The 26590-nt window shown below is 39.6% G+C and overlaps 1 protein-coding gene and 1 pseudogene across 1 annotated transcript; both read left to right on the forward strand.

The window, feature by feature from the left end:
- The first annotated feature begins 7981 nt into the window (after positions 1 to 7981).
- On the forward strand, positions 7982 to 14580 carry LOC110687044 (potassium transporter 4-like). Its single transcript, XM_021863673.1, has 9 exons — positions 7982 to 8156; positions 9009 to 9246; positions 9326 to 9571; positions 10251 to 10301; positions 10486 to 10746; positions 11815 to 11867; positions 12128 to 12242; positions 12342 to 12596; positions 13202 to 14580. Exons 1-9 carry the CDS (start codon positions 8112 to 8114, stop codon positions 14287 to 14289), a joined length of 2352 nt encoding a protein of 783 aa, XP_021719365.1. The 5' UTR covers positions 7982 to 8111; the 3' UTR covers positions 14290 to 14580.
- Positions 14581 to 15535: 955 nt separating this feature from the next.
- Positions 15536 to 16627, forward strand: LOC110687031 (annotated as a pseudogene).
- Positions 16628 to 26590: the final 9963 nt, after the last annotated feature.

Here is a 26590-nt window from a genome sequence, read left to right on the forward strand (position 1 = left end):
TCTGTCTCGGGCTGAGTCTCTTACTTCGTCGAGGAAATCGAGAGATTCCCTCATCAGTCGCTCATTCTCAGCCGAGAAGTGGTGCACTCGAAGGCTCTTAGAGCCAATTTCCACTGGAAGGACGGCTTCGGCACCATACACCAGTTCAAAAGGTGAGTGGCCCGTTGCCTCTTTTTCAGTTGTTCGAAGGGACCAAAGGGTTCCAGGGAGCTCCTCCAGCCACTTGGACTTTTGATCTTCCACCCTCTTCTTGAAGGCATTTAAGATCTGTTTATTTGCAGCTTCGGCTTGTCCGTTACTTTGCGGGTGGCATACCGCTGAATATGCCAGTTTGATGCCGAACTGATCTATATACCGCTTCAGCGGTAAGTTATCAAATTGCCTCCCATGATCAAAGACAAATACTCTCGGGATGCCAAAGCGAGTGATGATATTCTGCCAGATAAATTTTCTGACAGTTTGCTCTGTAATGTTCGAGGCTGCTTCGGCCTCGATCCATTTACTGAAGTAGTCGACACCAACTATCAGCCATTTTTTCTGGTACACAGCCTCTGGAAATGGTCCCAGTATATCCAGTCCCCATTGGGCAAACGGGAGTGGATTAAGGATCGGCTGAAGATCCCTTGTTGGCTGATGGATAACTGGAGAGTATTTTTGACATTTTTCGCATTTCCGAACCAGCTCCTTAGCATCTGCGATCATGGTGGGCCAGTAATATCCAGCCCTCAATGCCTTGTGGGCTAAGGTTCTTCCCCCAATGTGGTTCCCACAGATGCCGAGGTGAATCTCCCGTAGGATATAATCTGCATCTGTTGGTCCCACGCATTTCAGCAATGGGGCTGAGAAGGACTTTTTCAGAAGTTCCCCCCTGAAGACAATGAACCTAGAGTTGGTTCTCTTCATCTTGGAGGCCAAAGCTTTATCTTCGGGAGTTTCTCCCCGAAGCTTGAAAGCTAGGATGGGGTCCATCCAACTAGGCTCTGGGTCAGCGCAGCACACTTCAGATGCTTCGTCGACACTTCTCTCTCGACGCACTTCTACATATACAGATCTGTTCAGCTCGGTAAGAGATGAACTGGCAAGTTTGGAGAGTGCATCGGCTTGAGTATTCTGACCCCTTGGGATCAGCTGAACCTCAAAAGTTTTCAGCTCTGCAATGACTGATTTGATCTTGGCAAGATAAGCTATCATGGAGGGCTCTTTGGCCTCGTAGCTGCCACTAATCTGATATGCAACTAGCTGAGAGTCTGTTTTTAGGCAGACATGATCGACTTCCAGGGAGATGCACAATTCTAGGTCGGCGATTGCTGCCTCATACTCGGCTTCATTGTTCGAGGCCTTAAAAGAAAACTTTAGTGCATACTCAAAGGATTTGCCTTCGGGAGAAGTTATCACTACTCCTGCCCCCGAACCGTTTTCGGTGGAAGATCCATCCGTAAACACGGTCCAGACTTTCTTTTCACTGTCTAGCGCTTCTTGGTATGAGCATTCGGCCAAGAAATCCGCTAGAGCTTGAGCCTTAATGGCAGCCCTCGGACGGTAGTTGATGCTGAATTCGGTGAGCTCAAAAGCCCACTTGGCTAGCCTACCTGATTTTTCAACCTTGCCGAGAACTTTTTCCAACGGCTGATCAGTTAAGACCACTATCTGATGGCAATCAAAATAGGGCCTCATCTTCCGAGCAGCTACTACTACCGCGAAAGCAACTTTCTCGAGTAGAGGATAGCGAGTCTCGGCATCCGTCAGTGTATGACTGACGAAGTAGATCGGTTGCTGACTTTTACTTTCTTCCTTCAGCAATACTGCGCTGATGGTGGCTGGGCTAACGGCCACATATAGGTACAAAGTTTCTCCTTCAGCTGGGCTAGCCAGCGTTGGGAGTTGAGCCAGATGCTCCCGAAGCTGTTTAAAGGCGTCTTTTTGCTCTTCCTCCCAAACAAGCTCTTTTGTTTTCGGGAGTTTCAGGGCTTGAAGAAAGGTAACCCCTTATCCGAAGCTCTGGAAATGAACCTCGAGAGGGCTGCCATTCTTCCGGTGAGCCGCTGAACATCCCGCTTCGTTTTCGGCTCAGGAAGGTCGAGCGCCGCTTTGACTTTAGAGGGATTGGCATCAATCCCCCTTTTGCTGACTATGAACCCAAGGAATTTCCCTGACTTCACGTCGAAGACACACTTCTTCGGATTCAGCTTCATTTGATGCTTTCTCAAGGTGCCGAAAGTTTCAGCCAGGTCCTTTACATGGTCCTCTGGTTTTTTGCTTTTGACGATCGAATCGTCAACATAGACTTCCATGTTTCGGCCCTTTTGATCGGCAAAAACTTGATCCACCAGCCTTTGATAGGTTGCCCCCGCATTTATCAATCCGAAGGGCATCATTTTGTAATTGTACACCCCAACGTTCGTGACGAATGCTGTCTTTGCTCGATCGTCGGGGTGCATAAAGATCTGATGATACCTCGAGAATGCGTCCATGAAACTAAGCAAGGCATGGCCACTTGTCGAATCGACTAGCTAATCGATCCTTGGCAAGGGATAGAAATCCTTTGGACAAGCCTTATTTAGGTCCGTGAAGTCAACGCACATCCTCCAGGTACCATTGGGCTTCTGAACCATCACCACATTTGCCAGCCATTCTGGATATTGGCAAGGTTCGATGAATCCTGCCTCCAACAATTTTTTGACCTCGGCTGCGATGTCTCGGTTCTTATTGGCGGAGTAATTCCGCTTCTTTTGCTTAACTGGTCGACACGTCGGGTTAACATTAAGCTTATGGGAGATGAGGTTTGAACTTATCCCGGGCATATCAGCTGCCGAGAAAGCAAACACATCTCTGTTGTCCCGAAGGAGCTGAATAAGTTCACAACGGGTGTTCGGATCAAGGTCCATCCCGATTGTTACACATTTCTCAACGTCTCCTTCGGCCAACTCAACTGTTTCAGTCTGTTGGTCCATGTCCATTGCTGATGGACTGGACTCTTCATAATCTGGCCTGCTGCCAATGTCGGCAGGTGTCCCAGTCTTTTTGTTCTTCGGCTGGCTCTCTGAGTCTTGCGGCTCAGCTGAAGAGCTAGCCTTTTCCCTTTCGGGCCCTTTACCTCTGGGTACAGATCCTTGGGCCGAAGCACTTAGGCCTTTCGGCTTTTTTGTGCTCGGCTCTCTTTCTTTTTCTTTCTCCTCCTCATCCTTGTCATCTGGGCGACTATTGGATGGTTTGAGGTAGTTGCACCTTCGGGCGTCCTTTTGGTTGCCCTGTATCCTTTCGGGGAAGCCGGCGTCTGAGACGTAAATCATCAGCTGATGATAAGTTGAGACGACCCCTTGGATCTCATGAATTATGGGTCTCCCCAAAATCACGTTGTACACTGAAGGAGCGTCAATTACCAAAAATTCAATCATGACGTTCCTGGCTGCCTCATCGCAGCCGATGGTGACAGGAAGTGTCACCTTCCCATCTGGATAAGTTGAAGCCCCGTTGAACCCGGATACCGGGTAGGGTACCGGCGTAAGATGCTTGGGCTTCAACTTGATTTGATTGTAGGCCTTTCGGAACAGAATGTTTGCTCCGCTGCCACCGTCAACAAGGACCTTACTGACGTCGTGGTTGGCCACCGTGGCGATGATCACCAACGGATCCTCGTGAGGGAACGTAATCCCCCGGCAGTCGGCGGCTGTGAACGTCATGTTCGGCACCGGCGACTGGGGAGATTGAATGTCAGCGTTGTTCACCTGGTGAGTCAAAGCTCTAAGGTGTCGCTTGTGCTCCCTCCGAGAGTATATTCCTCCCGAGATAACATTGATCGGAGGGAATTTCCCCTCCGGCTTTTTACTGTTTTTCCGGGGGAAGTCGAGGTCTTGCCGAGAGTCCTTTGCTGACTTCTCGGATTCTTTTTTCTCGCGGTGATTCGCGATATATTTTTTCAAGTATCCCTTCCGGACCATGTCCTCTATCTGGTCCTTCAGTTGGATACACTCCTCAGTGTTGTGTCCCGAAGACTCGTGGAACTCGCACCACTGATTTTTATTTTTTCGCTGATACCACTCTGGGAGTGGTCTCGGCTTTCGGTAACTCTGCTCCTCCTTCGTCACGCTGTAAATTTTGGCGCGTGGAAGAGAGAGCGGAGTGTAGGACTCGTATCTGCCTGTGTATGAGGCAGATCTTTCCTTCTTTGGGTCGCTGGACAAAGATTGCTCCGGGGCCTTTGACTTTCCCTTTGCCTTATGGCCTTGGCCTTCAGACAAGGGTATTTGCCTTTGTTTCCCTCCCCCAAATTGAGGTTGGGTTTTCGCTTTGTTCCATTCTTCGGCTCGGATGAACTTATCCGAGGCATTCAGAGCTTCCTCCAAGGTCTGCGGGGTATGCATGACCATGAAGTCTAGGAACTTTCCGGGCTGAAGGCCATTCTGCATTGCAAAAACGGCTAGCCCCTGGTCCAGCTGAGAGACGCTGGATGACTCGTTACTGAAACGGGTCAAATAGTCTCGGAGGCTTTCGGTTTCCCCCTGTTGTAGACTCATGAGCTCTACAGTAGTCTTCTCTCGGCGGTTTGCCGTGGAAAACTTGCTCCTGAACTTGGAGGACATATCATCCCACCCTGTTATGGAGCCTTGCCTTACTCCCTTGGAGATCCACGCTTGCGCGACCCCCTTGAGAGTGGTTGGGAAATATTTGCACCAAGTCGCCTCGGATCTGGGGCAAAGATGCATATGAGTCTCATACGAGGCCACGTGATCCTTCGGATCCGAGGTCCCGTCATATGTGATGTGCGACGGTATTTTAACCGTGGGTACGCGCTCTTCCAGTATCCATTGCTCGAATGGTGAACTGGCGGGTAGCATAACGGCCTTGCCCTTGTTCCTGGCCGAAGGGACCGCGCTCCGCCCTCTTAGAGAGGTAGGAGTGGTTTTCGTCCCTGGCTGGGAAGTCTGGGCCTCGGCTGTAGGGAACGAGAGGCGACTGCGCACGCTCGGTTCCTTGTCGCCGAGTCGGTTAAGGACGCTTCGGCGAACAGTCTCAGGTTCTCGGTGAGTAGATTCTGGGCGAGAAGTTGAGCTGTTGCTCTTATGCGCTTCTGGTCTTGAGGATGAGGATCCTTTTAAAAATTGAGGTTTCTTTTTCCTCTCTTTTTCATTTTTCCAGGAATCCTCTTCCCACTCTTCCAGTTCCCGGAAGGAAGGAAGCTTCCCACCATCATGGTCTAACTTCCTCCGCTGATGCCGGGTATGCGGAGGAGTTCGATCACGAGGTGGTGGCATATTTTGTGCCCTCATCGCCTCCATGAGCACTGCCAGCGCTCTTGCCACCTCTTCCGAGCTGGGCCCCGTCAAAGGGGTCCTCGGCCGAGTATGGGAATGAGGGCGCACAGCCGATGGTTGGCTTTGGGGCACTGAACGTGTCCTATGATCGGACTCACCCCTGATAGACCGAGAGTGACTCGGCCTATAATGAGAGTCATGAATTACGGGAGAAAGGGAATCCTCCTTGTATGATCCTCCCCCCGAGCTGGCACCCTTGGGAGAGTTCCGGTCCGGCGAGGGTGATGGTGTAGGGGTTTTAGGCTTTTCGCCCGCTCCTTGACGGAGGCTTTTGCTCTTGCAGTTCTTAGCCATTGCTACTAAGATAATTGCAAGATGATCTTGGTTAGAAATTTGGCTTAAAGATTTTTGAAAGTCCTCCCCACAGACGGCGCCAAATTGTTTCGGGTGAAAACAATGGGACCTTGCCGAAGGTCCGCTGAAACGGAGAAGACTGGATTCGGTCCAAGTTATGCTGGGCCGAAGGTTTCCTGCACAGTAAACACACGTAAACTAGCCTCGGGGGTGTTGCCGAGGAAGGCCCCTCCGATGCTAAAGTCAGTACAATGTGTAGAAAGAGAACACTATGCAAGAGAATTAGTTGCTTGAGGCTTTGCTTGAATATATGAGAATGTATGGGAATCTATGAGAATATGTGAATCTGTGAATCAATATGAATGTATGAATATTGATGGCTTTTATACCTCTTCATACATGGAGAGGTTGGGCCTTAGCCCAATTGGCTTGCTTTGAGGGCTGACCTTTGACTTTAGCACAATTGGAGAGTTGAACCTTGATCTTGGGCTTTTAATTGGATCATTTAATGCCTAGGCCCAATTGGACTAAATTGGACCCAAACAGAACCCGTGAATCGATTAAGCAAAGAAAGATTCCCCAAAACATTGTTTGGTATTAAACCTATTAATCAAACCTCAGGTAATTTGGTATAATCAACTTTAATTGGATATAATCACTTTCTGTATGGTATAACCATCTTCTCTGTAATCGACTTCCTGAGTTTATTATATCTAATAATTTATAAAATTTAAGTAAATATATTGAAATTACATGTCGAGAATAATTTTACAAAATCTAACATAAATAACTTTTCTAATACATAATTGAGTTATAATATAAGGATTTCACTTTTATAATTTTTACCTTTAAAGACCTTCCACTTTTTTTTCACCTTTAAGGACCTGGGGTTAATATTCCGGCCACTTAACTCACCTGAGCTCCGGCCAAAATGTGAATCCCTTCATTATTAAATGTTAAGTCCTTCAAAGCATAATATATATATATATATATATATATATATATATATATATATATATATATATATATATATATATATATATAAATGCATTTTCAAAAAGCAGAAAATAGAGGATGAATTTCTCCATGTATGATGGAAATGCATAATTAAGAATAAGATGCAAATCACCAAACAATGGAATGCCTGTTAATTTTGCATCAACATATGACCCTTCAGATTGACAAAGCAACATTGGTAGCTGAAGTAATTATCCAAGTCATAGTGCTAAAGAAGCAAGCATACGAGGCTTTCAAGGGGCTGCTCATACTAACAGATGATGAAGAAGTTGTGAACAAACATGAATTGATGTGATGGATAATCTTAATTCCCTAGATATACCCACATATATAACACTTAATTAAGACAAGACAAACCCTAAATCAAGATTTTAGGAAAAAATCAATTGAAATTGGGGGAAAAAAGGGAAATTATACCACTAGAATTGGTGCCAATTGATGGTAGAAGGTGAAATAATTATACCACTAGAAGGTGCTACAACGGTAACGACAATGAAGGAGAATTGAGAATATTCTTCAAACAATGGTGAAATGAGGATTTGAAGTAGAAGGTGACACAATTATGGAAATTGAGATCGAATTGAATATGAGATAATCGCCGATAAACTGAACGGTGCCGGAGGAGAAATTGACAACGCCATTAATGGAGGATAGAGAAAATGTTGGAGCCATGGTTTTTCTTCAAACAACGGTGAATCTCTCAAACAGGGGAGGTAGAAATGAATATGGGGTATTTTCTTTACAATTTGCACGCTTTCCTATGCCACGTCAGCCTTTATGTTTGTTAAACTCATGTTTAACTCAACTTGAGTTAACATATGTTAATTATCACCGGAAATCAAATGTTAAGTCCTTAAAGGTGAAAAAAAAAGTGAAAGGTCCTTAAAGGTGAAAAATTGTAATTGTGAAGTCCTTGTATTATACTTTAACTCTACATAAATTTATGAATATGTAAAGTCAAAATTTTCCTCTTTAAATAAAAAATTCTTACAATAAAAAAAAAACGAATAATGCTTTTCAATTATTCTTAAACAACCTTTTCATGAAATTGAAAACTCACTTATTTTTGTAGTAGAAGAAAAGTTCAGCAATAAACCAAGATCGTCACTTAAAGTGGGACCCACACATAACAAACATACACGACGTCGGATTCCATGACACGCCACCACGCGTAAGACTCGTGTTGTTTAAATGTATACTACCTTTTGCTGACGTCATCAATTGTGGCCAATATACTCCCACTCTTCCGCCCAATAGGATCCTAATTTTTAAAATGTAAACTAAAATTATAATTTAATCATAAAACCTTAAAATAAAAACAACATAATAATATAATCAAATAATTAATTAATTTCGATAAATAGTGAGCACTTTTAATTCATTATTTCCTTCGGTTTTATTACACTTTGCTATACTGTAATTAACTTCAACTTAAGGTAGAGAGAGAGAGAGAAAGAGAGGAGAGAGAAAGTGTTCAGATTGGTTACAATGGAGTCGGAACCTGGGATTTCTCCATCTAGAACATCTTCCAAGGTTCTTCTTCTTCTTCCTTTTTTTTTTTTTTTTTTTTTTTTTTTTTTTTTTTTAATTTATTCTAATTTGTAGAATGTAATTTGATCTGTAAAATGATTTTGGATTGTTTCTGTTGAATTATGAATGGATGAGATTTTTTGTATGAATTATATAATTTTGAATTCTATGTTTTGTTGGAGTAATCTACTATGATTAGAGTAAATGGGGGAGATTGAATTTTGAATCATTTTGGTTTTTATGGCATTTGAAGAATTATTTTTCTGGGGTTTCAATCAGGGATTTGACTTGATAACAAAGTTTATCTGATCGGATTGAATGGGTTTGATTGTTGAATTATTGAGTTGAATTGTTGAATTTACATAAATGGATTTCATCGACAATGACCTGGCAAAAATCGATTCGACCCATCATAAAAAGACTGGATTTTGAACAAATGTCTGTGACCTGAAACCTGGCTTTATCACAGTACTTTGACGAAATTAAAAAGTTGAATAAAATCTTGAAGAGTATTGACTAATGCAGTGACTGTTGATGTTACTGAATCAAAAGATACAACTCTCTGAGATTGATTCTACTAATTTTGCAGCATCGTTTTTCCCCGACGAAATCCATTTATCCATTGACTATTTTCCCCTATATAGATTAAGAGTGCCTTCTGATATTATGTTTCATTTTGCCTCTTGAAAATGTTTGTAGTTCTTCAATAAGTGGTTCTTTGTATTTTGACATTTGTAGCTCATAAATGAAAGTTTATTATTTATGGACTTTGCGAAATGTAGAAGATTATAATTCTTGTATAGAGAGTATCTTATTATAATAACATGTCTGATTAAATTATACATCGCCGTGCAGTTATCTTGGGTAAACTTGTCCAGGACCCTGCTATTAGCTTATCAGAGTGTTGGTGTTGTTTATGGGGATTTGAGTACATCACCACTCTATGTTTATACAAGCACTTTCAAAGGGAGGAGGATGCCTATCAGCGAGGATTCTGTATTTGGTGCATTTTCCTTAGTGTTCTGGACACTAACGCTGATTCCATTGCTCAAATATGTCTTCTTCGTATTAAGTGCAGATGATAGTGGGGAAGGTTGGCTTCTCTTTGTATGGCTTTACTGGATTTGTTTTACTCGATTCCATTTTCTAGACTTTACTTTATGTTATTATAGGTGGAACATTCGCTCTATACTCCCTCCTTTGCAGACATGCAAAATTCAGCTTGCTTCCAAATCAACAGGCTGCAGATGAGGAGCTGTCGACTTATAAATATGGCCATTCAACACTAGTTACTGCCAGCTCTCCGCTAAAGAGATTCCTTGATAAACACAAAAATCTGCGCACAGCCTTACTAGTTTTTGTGTTGATTGGCGCGGGCATGGTTATTGGAGATGGTGTTTTGACACCTGCTATTTCAGGTGCATTGAAATATTTGTGAGCTGTTTTAAATTCATTTGTCTATCTGCTTGCTAAAATATTGAATATGTATGTTTTGGATAATAAAACTGAAGCTTTTATATGAGGGCTAATTAACAGATACTTATTATAAGCATCTAGGTAGGCCATTGTTTTATTTATTTATTTTTATATTTAAATTTGACCCCCCATTACAGTATAAAATGCTAATTCATTTCTCGTTGCAATAATTATTTGAGATATCTTAGTTAGATTTGTTCATTTATATAGTTATTATTTTGCATAACATATTGAAAATTGAGCAAGCTTTGTGTATTTTGTATGCTCTATTGCAATATTGTTTTTCAAAATTGAATAAGCTTCTATTATTACTTTATCTCCTTCGCACAATCATACAGTTCTCCTATTCTGATATGAAGTCATGGAGTCTTGAAAGCAGTCTCTCTGTTAGTTGTGTAACCTTTATCTTCCTGACCCTGATTTCATAATAGTATAGCATGTTATCCATACTGAACGGTTATTTATGTTATGGACTTTACAGTTTTATTTGTAGTCTTTTACTAATGTACTATGTCCTAACTCTGAAGCTATGAAAGATAAAGAATAAGTCAAGTAGCTAATATGTTGAATATTAATGCAAATTTGGAGTACTATAAATCATCTTCTTTTCTTTCTTTGCAGTTTTATCATCAGTTTCAGGGCTTCAAGTTGCTGAAACAAAACTAAGCGAGGGTTAGTCACTGTACTGACCTCTGTTCTTTTGTAAATGCTGGTCTTGTTTAATTTGTTCATTACTGTATTCTTAGTTATGCAGCTCATGTTGGAGTATCCAAAAAAACATATGCTTGATCTTTTTGGCTGATTTAAAATTTTGTGTAGTATATTTCATCCTAAATTTCAACATCTGTTGTTGTAGGTGTACTTATGTTGCTTGCCTCTGTAATTTTGGTGGGCCTGTTTGCTCTTCAGCACTGTGGTACCCACAAGGTGGCATTTTTGTTTGCTCCAATTGTCTTAATTTGGCTGTTCTCAATATTCGGAATTGGTTTGTACAACACAATATATTGGAACCCAAAAATAGTTCATGCATTTTCTCCACATTATATCGTCAAGTACTTCAAGGAAACTGGAAAAGATGGCTGGATTTCTCTTGGAGGAATACTTCTTTGCACAACAGGTATGTGGTGCGGTAAAATTTTCTTTTTGCTGTTATGTTTGTTTATGTATAGAACTCAAATCATCTGTTTTATTTTCCTTCTCCTTTTACCCTTTTTTTTTATTTTTATTTTTTTTTAATTTTTTTTTTATTTCCTCCGTTCTAGTAATATTGCAACAAGTGGACTTTTACACTATTCATCACGTTTGTTTGACCACATATTATGATTTATACGTAACGTAAAATATAGTCATTTGGGGGCTTGTTAGATTCGTTTCGTAAAATACTTTCACAATATCAACTTTTTATAATTTTTACTCTTATATAATTATAAATATTTAGCATATAAAATGTATTTTGGGATGTGTAATTTCATCCTTGTTGCAATATTTGTGGAACAGAGGAAGTATATGTTATTGTATTTTTGGCTCCATGTAAGGGTTTATGAGAATGCTTTGCGTGTTTCCTGCTCTAATGCTTAACCTCCTCTTAAATAATGAAAAAGGGAAGAGAGGAGTATAATCTCTTAACAGCTAGCATTAAGTTTGTAGATGCCTAAATGTTGATGTCAGCGCATCATTTTCCCAGAAGCACGACTGTTTCTGCATTCTATCTTAGATGGAGATTTTGGGGAGATTTTCGAGCTTTACTTGTGTAAAAGCTGTGGATGATTATACGGAATAATTACTTTTGGTTCATGTAGCCGACCCCACTTATGGGATTAAGGCTTTGATTGATTGATTGATTGACTTGTTTAAAGCTGTCCTTGCATTTCTCTAAAATAAATGAGGGTCTGACAACCGTTAATACTACTCCAAGCTGTAATAGATTCGTATAGGGCTATAGCTACACAATTAAATGGCCTTTCTTGGACCGAAGGAATATTGGCATATTTTGTTGATGCTTCTTCTGTTCTCAGTTTTGTTACGTTCTGTTTTTTTTTTTTTTAGGCTAACGTTCCTTCAATGAGCACCTGGAAACAAGTGGAAAATGGAGAAAAGAAAGGGAATTTAAAGTAATTTGTTGTGTATGTTTGATTTTTTGGGGTCTATTTTCAATGACTGCTATGCTTTTATTGGGTTGTTGCAGGTACAGAAGCTATGTTTGCAGATATTGGTCACTTTACAGCCTTCTCCATAAAGGTATGTTATTGTAGGTCATGTTGTCTAGAAGTTGCATCCATTTCGGTTTAAGACCAGGTTTCACGACCCCACACAGTTGCCCAATCTGGATACCTAAGAACCAAAGCATAGTTGACAGAATATACCATTGTCTTATGTATGGGATTGAGCTATTGACATTTAGTGATCTGGGTGGAACCACATTTTTTCTGCATCTGTTCAACATTTCCGTATTGCTACTTTACATGTAAGTGACCTAATCCAGTATTGCTATTTTGCAGCTCGTTTTCGCATGTGTCATATATCCTTGCCTTGTGGTTCAGTACATGGGTCAGGCTGCATATCTGTCTATGAACACCACCCATATTGATCACTGTTTCTATGATTCTATTCCTGGTAAGCTTTCTTAGTGCCACTTAACTTGGCTTGTTTTACATCTGTACCACTGCTAATTTACTGCTCGGAAATTCATTACCTGGTCGTCTTGTCAAACAGATTCTGTGTTTTGGCCTGTGTTTGTTATTGCAACTCTTGCCGCAATTGTTGGAAGTCAGGCTGTCATCACTGCAACATTCTCCATCGTCAAACAATGCCATTCTCTAGGATGCTTCCCAAGAGTGAAAGTTGTCCATACATCAAAACATATATATGGCCAAATATACATTCCCGAAATAAACTGGATTCTCATGATCCTGACTCTTGCTGTAACTATTGGCTTTCGTGATACTACATTGATTGGTAATGCATATGGTAAGCTCATTCAGCCTCCTATTTTTGTTCTTCAGTGTTCTATGCATGTGGCTATGTGCAATTGTGTATGGATCTATATTTGAAATTGAGTTACTTCTGTCAAATTAGGTTAGAGTTGGAAATTATGATGTCCATAGTAGTAAGTTTTTAAGAGAACATTTCCATTCATCAAAAATGTATAAAACTTCATATTGGTTTGTTGTCTGTTGATAACATGCTTAGGTGTTAAAGGTAATCTAGTGAATGTTTTATCTTGTTAAATTTCCTGCAACTCTGCATATTAAGCAATTTCGATTGGGTGGTCAGTGCTACTGCTTTGATCAGTTGGAGTGAATTTTGACTAGACTTTCTCATTTCTTAGCCAATAATAGTGATGATTTTCCTGTACCTGGTGAATTTGGCCGAACAGGGTTTGTTACAGTTTGTACGAAATTGCTATCAATACCTGTTGGCTTATTTCCTACCATGGGATGGTATAGAAATAATCATAGAGGGAAGTTTTTATTAGTTGACTAAAAGATTTCTGACTTTCTCTAGGTTCATTGTAATTAGTACTCGTTTGGACTTTGGCTGTATCATCCTAACTCCTAATTTCTTGTATCCAGGTCTTGCTTGCATATCAGTTATGCTCATCACAACTTGCCTTATGGCAATTGTTTTGACCTTTGTGTGGCAAAGAGGTGCTTTTGCTATTCCGTTTCTTCTGTTTTTTGGTTTTATTGAGGCTGTGTATTTGTCTTCAGCATTTATTAAAGTACCTCAAGGAGGTTGGGTTCCCATAATGTTGTCACTTGTAATCGTGCTTGTGATGTATGTCTGGCACTACGGAACCCGCAAGAAGTACAATTTTGACCTTCATAACAAGGTCTCACTGAAATGGATACTTGGCCTGGGTCCCAGTCTTGGTATAGTACGTGTACCTGGCATTGGTTTGATTTACTCTGAACTTGCAGTGGGAGTTCCTGCTATCTTCTCCCACTTCGTGACTAATCTACCTGCCTTTCACAAGGTCTTGGTTTTTGTTTGTGTAAAGTCAGTGCCGGTCCCATATGTTTCTCCAGAAGAGCGTTTTCTCATTGGCCGCATATGTCCTAGACCATATCGCATGTATCGCTGTATAGTTCGATATGGATACAAGGATATTCCTCGAGATGACGGGGAGTTTGAGGACTTGCTTATCAAAAGCATTGCAGAATTCATTCAGATGGAAGCTGTGGAGCCTCAGTTTTCTGGCTCAGACAGTTCCTCCTTCGATGGTAGGATGGCTGTGATAAGTACTCGAACTGTTCAATCAAACTCAAGCTTAGTTGTATCCGAGCATGATGATCAGGATATCAATGAAATTACTCATAGTAGCAGGTCTCTGACACTTCAGAGTTTAAGATCTGTGTACGATGATGAGAGTGTTCAGCAGATCAGGAGGCGTCATGTAAGATTTCAGCTGCCACAAAGTCCTGCAATGGATCCAGATGTTAGAGAAGAGCTATTGGACTTAATTGAGGCAAAGGAGGCTGGGGTTGCATATGTTATGGGGCATTCCTATGTTAAGGCTCGAAGGTCCTCTTCTTTCTTGAAAAAGCTTGGTATTGATATTGGATATTCCTTTCTGAGGAAGAATTGTCGTGGTCCTTCTGTCGCTCTCAACATACCGCATATAAGCCTCATTGAAGTTGGGATGATATACTATGTCTAGCATTATATTTAATTTAGAAAATTGCTGTAAGTAATGCATTTTTCCTGAACAGTGAGTAGAGGTTGGGAGGGGGAAAGAAGAAAAACAGTGAATAGAGAGGTTGGGCGGGGGAAAGCAGGAAAAAAGAATCATTAGTATAGTTCCCTTTAATTGTATAAGGGTAGTCATAATCTTCTGGTTTTTGCTTGTGTACAGATCAATAAAAAAAAATTTTAAGAAAGTTTTGTAGGTATTCTGTTATTCAATCAAGAATACATATCTTAATATACTGCATTTGTGTTTGTTTCGGTATTCGTTGGTTTCACTGCTATAATTGTGTGTGGTTTTTTTTTTTTTTTTTTTTTTTTTTTTTTTTGCCATGAGCAACAAGCCAACAATTATAGTTGTGTGCTGTTGTAGATCTTCTAATGCTACACTATTTTGCAGTACGGACTGGAGAAATGGTAAGTTTCTCCATTTTTGGACGCAATGCCAACATGGCAATTTGATAAATTATAATAAGCATGTACCACACTAGAGACATTACAAGTACACATACAACTTTGCTAAATACGAATTATTACCATAACAATTCTGTTAGCCTATAAAAATTGAGTTACTTAAATGTCTCTCAGGATGGATCAAGTACTCTATATATATGCATTACCTATGAGTAGAGGTGGAAAATGGCAGTAGACCGGGTTTAGTTTGAGTTACAAGTAATAAGTTGGCTGGTTGGGTCAATATGAGTTAAATGTTAATCGGGACCATCTAGTTCTGTTTTCAGTTAAGGCCTGTATCAGATCATCCGGGTCAAGTAAGTCTTGTTTGTTTTACTTGTACTTATTTAACCATGGTTCAGACTTCACAAGAAAGACCAACGTTTGATTGCCAGTTCAGGTTGACGAGCATATATGCTAGTATAAGTTCCAAAGGGGTTCAAACCGAGATTTGGGATTGAATCATGTGCCAACATTTTCTACTTATGTACCAAATTAAGAAATATAAATAAAATATGTATGTCTTATTCAGTGGCCTAATCTCCTTATAGCAGCAGTAATCAAATAACTAGACACCTTATGAGGTAAGCAACCTTATGAAAACAGGGGGTTGTTGAGCAGCTAAATCTGCATTTTGAATATTTGGTCTTTAGCTTTACCTCCAAAACGGAACACAATTTTTTCCTCTATTTTAATGATGTCAACCCTTACCTGTTATCATCTTGTTAACCAGTAAATTACTCAAAATAATCGATAAAAGTTTGATCAACAACCTTAAACATACTACACTCAATATATACATTCATCTCGACACAGCATTTTCACAACAGATCACATGCTCGTGAAGTATTAAGCAAGCTTTCTTCTTACAAAGGCGGAAGAGTCATCAATCAAGAATGGAACATAAAGCTAGCCCTTTGGTTTTTCTAGTACTAGTAATCTTGGCTAGTAATATTCCATCATCGACAGCTCAATATGGATCGTCGTGTGTAAACAGCCTAAGCCCTTGCATAGTTGCATGAACTACTTGAACAGCACTCGTGGTCCACCCAGGTCTTGCTGCGATCCTTTGAAAGAAGTTATTCAGACTAACCAACAGTGCTTGTGCAGTATGATAAGCACCCAAGGTACTTTCCAAGCTCAGCTCCTAGGCATTAATATATCTCAGGTTGAGATGTTACCCGAAAGATGTGGGCTTCGTGTTAACCCGATTGCCTGCCTTAAAGGTATTTCTAAATCCTTCTCACTACACTTGTGATGTTCCTTTTTTTTTTTTTCGTTATGATTTTGATAGTCTTATCTACTAATAATCTTTTCGTCGTTTTCCAAAATAAATTATACTTGAAAATTAATTACTGTATTTGATTTATTACCTTATTCTTAGTCCGGAATTATATGAGTTCAGTACCAAGTATTGTTAGTTCCTGTATAAACTGGGAAGTAAGTTCAGATGTATTGATATCTGATGTGTTATTTGTGGGTGTTTTATAGGTGTATCAGGCTCAAGAAACTCTGTTCAAAACTCTGCAGTAAACTCATTCCCATCTTTTATACCAGTAGTTTTGGGAGTGTTATTGATGATAATTGTAATTTAGATCAAGATTTTATTTATTAATGTTTGACATTGTGAAAAGTTCGTACGTACACACTGATACGAAGAATATTGTATTCAACTACTTATTTCTATTCAAAATTTGTTTAACTTTGATTTTTTCTTTTTTCTTTAGCTAGTACTACTACTTTGGATATTGTAATATTATCCTTGTTATATTCATTTGGATATTGTAGTGTTATCATAAAAAAATGCATTTGTTCAGTCAAAACAAAAAAAATAAATAAATAAAAAAATAAATAAATGCATTGGATGTTGATTGAACTAATTTTTACATAAATTTTACAGTAGAATGAAGTAGTTAACTAATTAATTGGTGGAATCTACACTCGGGTGTACCATCTGCATTATGGTAAATTCGATTTTAAAAAATCTCATTAGTTCTTTGATCTTTTCATTTCAAATAAATTAGTGAGTAATTGTAGCTAGGGGTGTGGAGAATCCTAATCATTAATTAAAAATGAATTGGGATAAAATTGATAATGATTGTGTGATTAAATTGGTGGTGCTTTATTGTCTAGCATTAATTGGATATAAATCAACTATGGTTACATTGTTAATGTCATGTTGATTATAGCATGAGAATGTGGACTAGAATTAGCATATTTGAATGCAATTGAGTTCAATTTCTATTGGAATTTTAGTGGGAACTAGATTTGGGTCTTAGAATTTCATTCTTATATTGTAGTAAATTTACCAATGCATTTAGTCTTTGCATGAGCATTCAGTTCTATCAATTGAATACTTTTTTCTTTTCTTTTCTTTCTTTTTTTTTTTTTTTTTTGACAATTAATAAAGGATTTATTAAAAAAACCAAGAAACTTGCTATCAAAAGCAAGACATTACAACATAGCCACTAAACAACGAAAATATAACAGCCACTTTTTCATCTCTCCATCACATCTACAAGCAACATTGAACAGAATACGCTTAATTAACAATGACATCCTGCTCTTCAGTCTTCTGTCTAAAGATTGTGGCATTAACTTAGAGAAAATACAAGTTTATACTCTATATTAACAATTTCTGTTTATATAAGGGCACGTTGGTCATTTTTTGCTATTTAATAGGGGTAGTGGAGTAAATTCAGTTACAAGAAAATTAATGGTTTTTTTTTTTTTTTTTGGACAAAGTGAACTTCATAAATAAAGAGAAAATTACAACCTAAGCTAAAAGATAAAACTAAAATACAAGACACAAACTAAAACCCTATTACAAGCTTTGGTTACACAACATACGAGAAGGAGAGCGCTGCCGCAGGAAACATTTGATTTAAAACCCACAAGATGAACCCTTTAAAACTTACCTATGAATCATGAACTTGCTGCCACCATAAAATACCCAAGCCAGAGTGAAGAAGGTGAGGAAATTGAAAATGGGAATAGCATAGGGGCCTATAAGAGAGAACGGTACACCACGTCGATGGAAGTCGATGCGAGTAAAATACTACTTCTTCAAAACCTAAATGCCATGACATAGAAGGCGAAAACCCACACTTGCCTCTAAGGCCATCCCAAGGTCCTAATAAAACATCGAACATCCTGGGATCCTTGACAATGAGTTACTTTCCTTTGTAGCTCAATACCGAAAATCTTTTGTTAGATCTTCAAGGAGCTGGGAACTTTCTTCCCTTAACTGATCCAGATGAGGAGCCTCCATCAATATTTGATTAACAATGATAATGGTTGGACTGACTATCATCACCAAACACGAGGTTGAGGAGTTCTTTTTAATCCCCAACCAAACCCACACCACCATAGGACTTATAACTGAAGAAAAGAATCTCACATTTAAAGCAGACAATACAACTTGAGAAGCCTTGAGAATCCTGGAATGGATCTCCAATAAACTCTTCCATCACCCCTAAATCAAAGTACTGGTGTAGTTGTCATTCGTTGCGCACCTACTTAAGCATGTGTGAATACGCTTGACAATCATAGGAAGTGGGAATTGACATATACGATTAGGGACAAGGAAAGTAGGGACCCGCCAACAAGTTTTTAAGGAATTTGTAAACCGTTCACGGATCATTTAAGACAATTACGATAAAGGGACAACGATAGGCAACAACGATTGACCCGTGAAGGTTACACCCCATTCATAATCCATGAGATTACTAACTCCATATGGTTTGGAACCACGAGAGGAGGATAGGGGATGATGGTACGAAGTGAGTCATGGAGTCACATTAGCCCGTATTGGCCTCTACTCAATTCTTATTGCGAAAAGTATTCCTGCGATCTCAAAGGCACACAATACAAAGATTCAATTTGCTCCAACTAATATTAGGCTAAATTGGTTGAATATTAATGCAACACATAATTCTAAATATTAGTGACCACATGATTAAACAACAAGATTATAGAGGAACCTAAACCGGTTGTTCAAACTATCTTATTAGTCGTTATATTTAATTACATATTCCCTTTAAACATGCAATATTGTGATCAACATAAAACAATAGAATAAAATTAATATTGGAAGCAATTTAAACATAATATCGTTAGTCAAATCATCAAAAATATAATAATAAAGCTAAACATGATACTAGAAATATAAAATAAGATTACGTAATTAAATAATTACTCATGTCACACGCGCTCCTTTAAATTGCTACATCATGGATAAAACGTTAGTAACTTCAAGGAAAACAAATTAAATTGAAAGAATTAAATTAAAGAGTTAGGAAAATTGATTTCACCTTCCAGATTATACCTTCACGCCTTAGTAAAAAAGGTAGAACCTTCGGATCTTTTTTTGGTCTTTGAATTACTTGAATAAGATTAGAAATAAAGCTAAGAACAATAAAAATTGTATGTTGAAGCTTTACGTCTAAGCCTTTTGAAAAATATGGGGATAAAATATAGTTGTCGGGATCTCTAAATCGCCTCCTCAAAATCAGAAAAGATGATGGTATTTGTAGGCTTAGAAACGAGTGAAGATAGAATTTTAAGAGAAGATAGAATTTAAAAAACGCGTCGCGCGGGTCAGCAATTCTGCGATTTTTGTTTTTATCATAACTTTTGATCCAAAATTCGGAATAAGATAAATAATATATTGTTGGAAATCCGTAAAAGTGTACTTTTCAACTCAATTAGAATCAGATTAATATTTTTTTTTGTAAAATAAAAGATATGGGTGAAATAGTGGGACGGTGTCAGTTTTGGATAGGGTTTGGTATTTCGTTCATATTTTTTTTGTTATAGCTCGGAATTAGGCTTATGATATATCATTGGAAAGAAATTTCAAGGGCTATCCAACCATCTAATATTTGGATAAAAACTATGAGACACGAAAAGCAGGATATCTCGGTTTTTTTTTAAAAGAGTAAATTGGGCTAAGGTTTATGTGTATTTTAGGCTAAAAATGGGTCTGGGTTATTAAAATGGCTAAAATGGCTTCGGAAATGATAGTGGTCTAGAATAAAAGGACTATTCAACTAATTCCTGGAACCATTACGCGAACCGGACCAAATTAGGCAATGAAGGTTGTTTCGTTATTGGGCTTTGGTAAAGGAGACATTTTTAGGTGTCTACAACTGACCACCACAATTCACCGATGGCATACACCAACAAAGGAACCAAATTCCTAAGACAAGAAATTGGATCCTACAACCTAAACCCCATTCCCATAGTTGGACCTCACCACTAGAAATGCCCTCAATCCCTCTTGAAAACTTGCAAATAGAAGCAAGCCAATTCAGAATGGAAATTATTGAAAGTTGAACCAACAGAAAGATGAACGTACCCTGTTGACTTAAAACTATAGGCTGTCACGGTGTGTGAACACGGTGCGGAACCAAAACCCGCTGACAAGTGTTAAATTGGTCGCACAATATAACTCTTAATCAAACAATATTTATACGAACACCCTATAACCAGTACAATGGCAAATAAAGGTTCGGTCCACGAAGAACAGGAGTAATTGCAAATCAATCTTAAAACCTAAGCTAGTTCGAAGTCAAATGAAAGATGGTGTTCTAAATAACTACTAATGAGATGAATAAATCAATAAACTAAAACACTAGGGAGAACGGGAATCCGCCTAACCATTGGTAACTAAGATATAAGGAATCATAGAGACAAACTGGATATGCAAAGACTATATGTCCGATCAATATCATGTGATAGGAAGACAACGGGCAATACTAAGCTTGGATTTCTCATGCACTTAACATTACTCGATACATAATCAAACCACATTCAATAATGAAATACTCAATTCACAATCTCTTATTCAAACCAAGAATAACATGCAATCAAATTCAAGACTCTAGGTTAGCTACTCTTATTATAATGAATTAACATGCAATCGCATATAATCAGTTTAATCACAATCTGTTTATCAAAACCAATCCTCAATTACATAGATTACCTAGGCCGGGTTTCATCCCGAAACCCTATTTAGGGAACTACTCACACATATTCATGATCAAAGCAACAATAAATTCTAAAGGCATAATAAATCTAAACATGAATTCTAATCAAGGATAATAAAGCTTTGAATAATAAATAGGAGCGAATAATACCAATAAATCGATGCGAATCAATGCAAAAGATTGGAACTTTGATATCCGATGTCAATGAATAATACAAAGAATCCCAATTAATCTTGCCTTGAATAAAATCCGGAAAACTAGAGTATCTCGAATCAGATGAACTATGAATTTGCTAGAATAAAATCTAAGAAAACTATAGAACCTTAACTACGGGAGTACTCTCAATATCTCTCTAAAAATCTGTTCCCCTTAACCCTTACAATCGGGCTATATATATGTGTTTTAATTCGGAAAGTAAATGCGCAGAAATCTTCTTGCATCAGCACGGCCGTGCTAGAAGCGGCACGACCGTGCAGTAGCTTCGTCGCTATTTTCTTGAACTTCAGCACGGGCGTGCTGATATTGGCTAAACCGTGCTGATGGTTTGGCACGACCGTGCTAAATCTGGCACGGGCGTGCTGCAGGCTGAATTGGCACGGGCACGCAGGACGAATGACACGGACGTGCTGGACTGATTGGCACGGGCGTGCCAAAAGTGGCACGGCCGTGCTGGCACATGGAAGATGGCACGAACGTGCTGCACTCTGCACGGGCGTGCAGCATAGGCAGTGAAGTTGAGGGCAATCTGGCACAGGCGTGCTAGATGTAGCACGGTCGTGCTGCTTGTGCAACTTATGCAGATTCTTGCAACATCCTTAGTTGTCTGAATTATGACCTGAGTAGGCTCGATCACGCACCAACGGCTCGGGACCCGACTAAACTCGGTCAATTATACCTGAAAACACATCAAAAATAATCCGAAACCCGTGAAGCACGTAATATAAGGGATATAAGCATAACAAGGCAATAAACGACCAAAACGGTCCTAAATACGACTAAAATCCTCCAATTATATGTCCTAAAGTGCGCTTGTCAAAACCCCCCAAGCTACACTTTTGCTATTCCTCGAGCAAAACTAAGGGATAAACAAACACAAGATCGGATAGACTATTGCCCTTGCATATAAATCAAGTTTTAAGCGTGAAATAACGTCAATGGATCCTATTTAGAAAAATCATGCATGGAATAAAAAACTCACTCAAACAAGCAACGAGACGCACAAATCTAAGGTATTGTTGATCAAAATGTGAACAAGGCCTAGACTAAGCATAGAGAACAAAGGAATCATGCTTCCCTCTAAACCCAACCAAAACAGCCACGTCCTCCCCTTTTGCTTCAAATCACCACCCTAATTAGCTCCTCGTGATTCCTCGAAGGAACCGAAAAAAGTAATATTTTTGAGGAAATAATAAAGGTATCCCGACATCTCAATTACACATAATCTTTCCATAGGGTTGAAAAGTATCTCCCTCCACCGTTTGAAAACCGAACACCACTAAAGTCTAAGGTTCTTAGAAAGGTTGTAATGTATTGGCAACGGGTAAGGTAGGTGAAAACAATTTAAAAAGTGGAGTTAAATCCTAAATGAAGCGCAAGAATCACGATTCTCAAAAACTAAGCTCAAGAGATGCAATTCACATTCCACAATAAACATTAATTCACACTTTTACACATCACCAACTCTCTATCTTATACACACTCGAACGACCTTTTTCAAACTTTAAAACTTTTGTTTGAATGTCCTCGCCTTTTTCACAATTCGGACGGCTTTTTTTTCCCTTTTTTTACTACTTTTTTTTTCTTCTCTTTTTTTCATAATTTTTTTTACTCAAACAAACTTTCATATTACATCTTTACAATTAAGCTCACTTTCAAACTTGCTCAAACCAACTATCGATCATAATTCTTGATTAATAAACAATAGGCTCAAACAAACCTAGCAAGGTAAACGCTTCACAACCTAAGGGTTGGTCAAACATCGGCCATCGGGTTTGTAACATGGGTAACCAAGAATGGAGATAGAGGCTCAACATGGTTAGCAAGTAGGATGATGTAAAAAGAAAATTAATTTGTAACAAAACAAAAGGAACAAAAATAAGAAAAATGAAAAAGGTGCCCTCTTCCTCCTTTAAAAGTGTCAAGTCGGTCTCGGGAGCTACAAGTCAACACAAAGATCGAAACATGCGTAATCAAGGATCCAAATATGCCGCTCAAAAAGAATGATGAAGGCTAGAACAAATAAAACCTCACGGGATTCGAAAACAAAGCAACTACCAATCAAGGGGATAAAATCCACAAAGGGAAGCGACTCCATCTTACCACAATTCAATGGCTTAGAGTTTCACATGATAACAAACGTTCTAACCAACTACCTTCGCCTAGACTCGTCTACATTGATCAACAATAGACTCAAACTGTGTATTCATCACTAGCTTAAGTAGAAATAGACATTCCACACACATTCATTCACGTTTCAAATCCAAATATGGGCATTATTCCAAAAGTTTTTGCAAATAGGCAAGTTTATCACGATCCAAAAATATAGGAAAAGACTATGAGGCAAATCATATAAACTAGACTACACATCCTCATAACAGAAGCTTTTCCTATATTGCACACATATATACACAACTAAGTAATCTAAACAAGCTAAATGGCTCATAAAGAGGCATGAAAATCACATAATAATCCCAATCGACAAACAAGTGATCAATTGATATCAACATCAACGATCCCAGGTTCCTTAGAACCGATCAAACATCCTCGAACCATTCAACTTCTTCCTAAACTAAACTATCCTAAGCACACAAAGAGAAAAAGGAAAAGATCTCACCAAATTTGCCTCCCGGGAGCTCCAATTAGCGGCCATAAACTGGTTTTGCGTAATCATGCCGCTTCTCAAACGATCCCAAGCTGCAAAAAGAAGAGACATACTAACAAACGAATTAAGATTAGTCCTAAGAAAGCAGTAAATATTTTTTTGTATTTTTTTTTGTAATAAGAAAAAGAAATTAAAGACTAGACTACCAAAATTCCAAACCCCTTAACAACAAACTCAAATAGCAGGGCTACAAGTGTAGCCAAAAAGAAAAATCTTTTTGTATTTTTGTTTTAACAACTAGACTCAAGAAATCAAAAAACAATTATCAAACACCGGTCCACGGCAACGGCGCCGTTTTGACAAGCGTTAAATTGGTCGCACAATATAACTCTTAATCAAACAAAATTTATACGAACACCCTATAACCAGTACAATGGAAAATAAAGGTTCGGTCCACGAAGAACGGGAGTAATTGCAAATCAGTCTTAAAACCTAAGCTAGTTCGAAGTCAAATGAAAGATGGTGTTCTAAATAACTACTAATGAGATGAATAAATCAATAAACTAAAACACTAGGGAGAACGGGAATCTGCCTAACCATTGGTAACTAAGCAATAAGGAATCATAGAGACAAACTGGATATGCAAAGACTATATGTCCGATCAATATCATGTGATAGGAAGACAACGGGCAATACTAAGCTTGGATTTCTCATGCACTTAACATTACTCGATACATAATCAAACCACATTCAATAATGAAATACTCAATTCACAATCTCTTGTTCAAACCAAGAATAACATGCAATCAAATTCAAGACTCTAGGTTAGCTACTCCTATTATAATGAATTAACATGCAATCGCATATAATCAGTTTAATCATAATATTTTTATCAAAACCAATCCTCAATTACATAGATTACCTAGGCCGGGTTTCATCTCGAAACCCTAGTTAGAGAACTACTCACACATATTCATGATCAAAGCAACAATAAATTCTAAAGGCATAATAAATCTAAATATGAATTCTAATCAAGGATAATAAAGCTTTGAATAATAAACAGGAACGAATAATACCAATAAATTGATGCGAATCAAAGCAAAAGATTGGAACTTTGATATCCGATGTCAATGAATAATACAAAGAATCCCAATTAATCTTGCCTTGAATAAAATCCAGAAAACTAGAGTATCTCGAATCTGATGAACTATGAATTTGCTAGAATAAAATCTAAGAAAACTATAGAACCTTAATTACGGAAGTACTCTCAATATCTCTCTAAAAATCTGTCTCCCTTAACCCTTACAATCGGGCTATATATATGTGTTTTAATTCGGAAAGTAAATGCGCAGAAATCTTCTTGAATCAGCACGGCCGTGTAGCCATGGTAGTAGCTTCGTCGCTATTTTCTTGAACTTCAGCACGGGCGTGGTGATATTGGCTAAATCGTGCTGATGGTTTGGCACGGCCGTGCTGAATTTCGGCACGGGCGTGCTGCAGGCTGAATTGGCACGGGCATCCAGGACGAATGACACGGACGTGCTGGACTGATTGGCACGGGCGTGCCAAAAGTGGCACGGCCGTGCTGGCACATGGAAGATGGAACGAACGTGCTGCACTCTGCACGGTGAAAGGTATGGTGTCCTTCCAACAAGTGTATTATTTCGAAAGAGGGTTCAGAATTATTACAGAGCTAATTCTTCAGTAAGGTCAAGTGATCGGAATGCCTAGGTGGAGGCCGCTTCCGATCAGTAATATCAAGGTACAATTGATATTACAGCTTAATCTTAACTGAACCCTTCGGGTCGAACCCAATCGAATCTGCGATCCGAGACGTCGAATTAATCCGAAAGGATTTAATGAGTCGACAGAGTTTTACGAATACAGACGTCAAAAATCAAGCCTAGGGCGTCGAGATCGAGCGTCGCAAAATCACAAGCAACAAGTATGAGCGTAGCCGTAGCTAGGCTAGGCTAGCTCATCGCAAGCCTAGGTTCACCATGTGTGTGCTAGGCGCACCATGGTGTGCTAGGCACCGTCGCTGCTTAGGCGCGCCCTAGCATCCCATCGCAAGCTAGCATGGGTGCCTGGGTGCGCAGGGCAGCTATCGCAAGCCACACAAGCACCAGGCAACCCATCGCAGCTAGCAGCGTGCTAGCGAGGGTGCCTGGGTGCTCATGGGTGTTGTCGCTAGCCCATCGCACCATGCACAGCCATCGTAGTGCTAGGCACTGGCGCATCGGCTTGTGCATGCATGCCTCGCACCATCGCAGCCCTATCACACCAAGCAAAACACCCTCGTGTGCGTGTGTGTGCATAGGCGCTCTCGCAACTCCTTAGCATCACGCACAACACCATCGCAGTGTTAGGAACATGCGTGTGTGCGTGTGCGTGTGCACCATCGCCCAGCAACCTCGCAATGAGGCACCTAGCTGTGTGCTTGCGTGCATGCCTTCGCATGGCAGCACCAAGCACAACATGCTAGCAAGGAGCACCAAGCCCAACATGTGTGGCTCGTTAGCAGCACGCATGCTAGGCCTTGCGTGCGTAGTGCGCTGGCTGGATGTGCTCATGTTGGCCTAGCTGGCTGGCAGTGCGAGAGGCCCTGTGCGAGGGGCCATGTGCGAGAGTGTGTGCGAGGGAGTGCTAGGCAGCAACACTAGGCTAGCAGCACCAGCACCCAGCAGCTCCCAGCGTGCTAGGGCTGATGCTTGCTAGGCCAGTGTGCGCTAGCACTGCTTGCTAGCACAACAAGCTGGCTAGCTGCCCAGCCTTGGTGCTAGGCACCAGCTGGTAGCCTTGGCAGCCAAGGCAGGCTGCCAGCCCAGCTGTCCATAGGGTGACGGTTTTGGTGAGGGGTGGGGACCAAGCTTGGGCAAGGCCTTGAGGAACAAGGCAATGGTCCCCCACCCATTTATGGTCCTCACCTAACCTTCTCTCTCTATTTGACATTTGTTGCATTGTGATTAGTTTTGTTTAATAATTTTTTTTAGAAATAAATTAATTAGCAA

Source organism: Chenopodium quinoa, unplaced genomic scaffold (genome assembly GCF_001683475.1).
Source record: "Chenopodium quinoa cultivar QQ74 unplaced genomic scaffold, ASM168347v1, whole genome shotgun sequence".
NCBI classification, from domain to species: domain Eukaryota; kingdom Viridiplantae; phylum Streptophyta; class Magnoliopsida; order Caryophyllales; family Amaranthaceae; genus Chenopodium; species Chenopodium quinoa.

Excerpts from the sequence above, each read along its gene's own strand:
- LOC110687044 (XM_021863673.1), top strand. The coding sequence starts at position 8,112 with ATGGAGTCGGAACCTGGGATTTCTCCATCTAGAACATCTTCCAAG. Across the intron at positions 11,868-12,127 it reads TTACAGCCTTCTCCATAAAG|CTCGTTTTCGCATGTGTCAT; the intron begins GTATGTTATTGT and ends GCTATTTTGCAG. Across the intron at positions 12,243-12,341 it reads TTTCTATGATTCTATTCCTG|ATTCTGTGTTTTGGCCTGTG; the intron begins GTAAGCTTTCTT and ends CTTGTCAAACAG.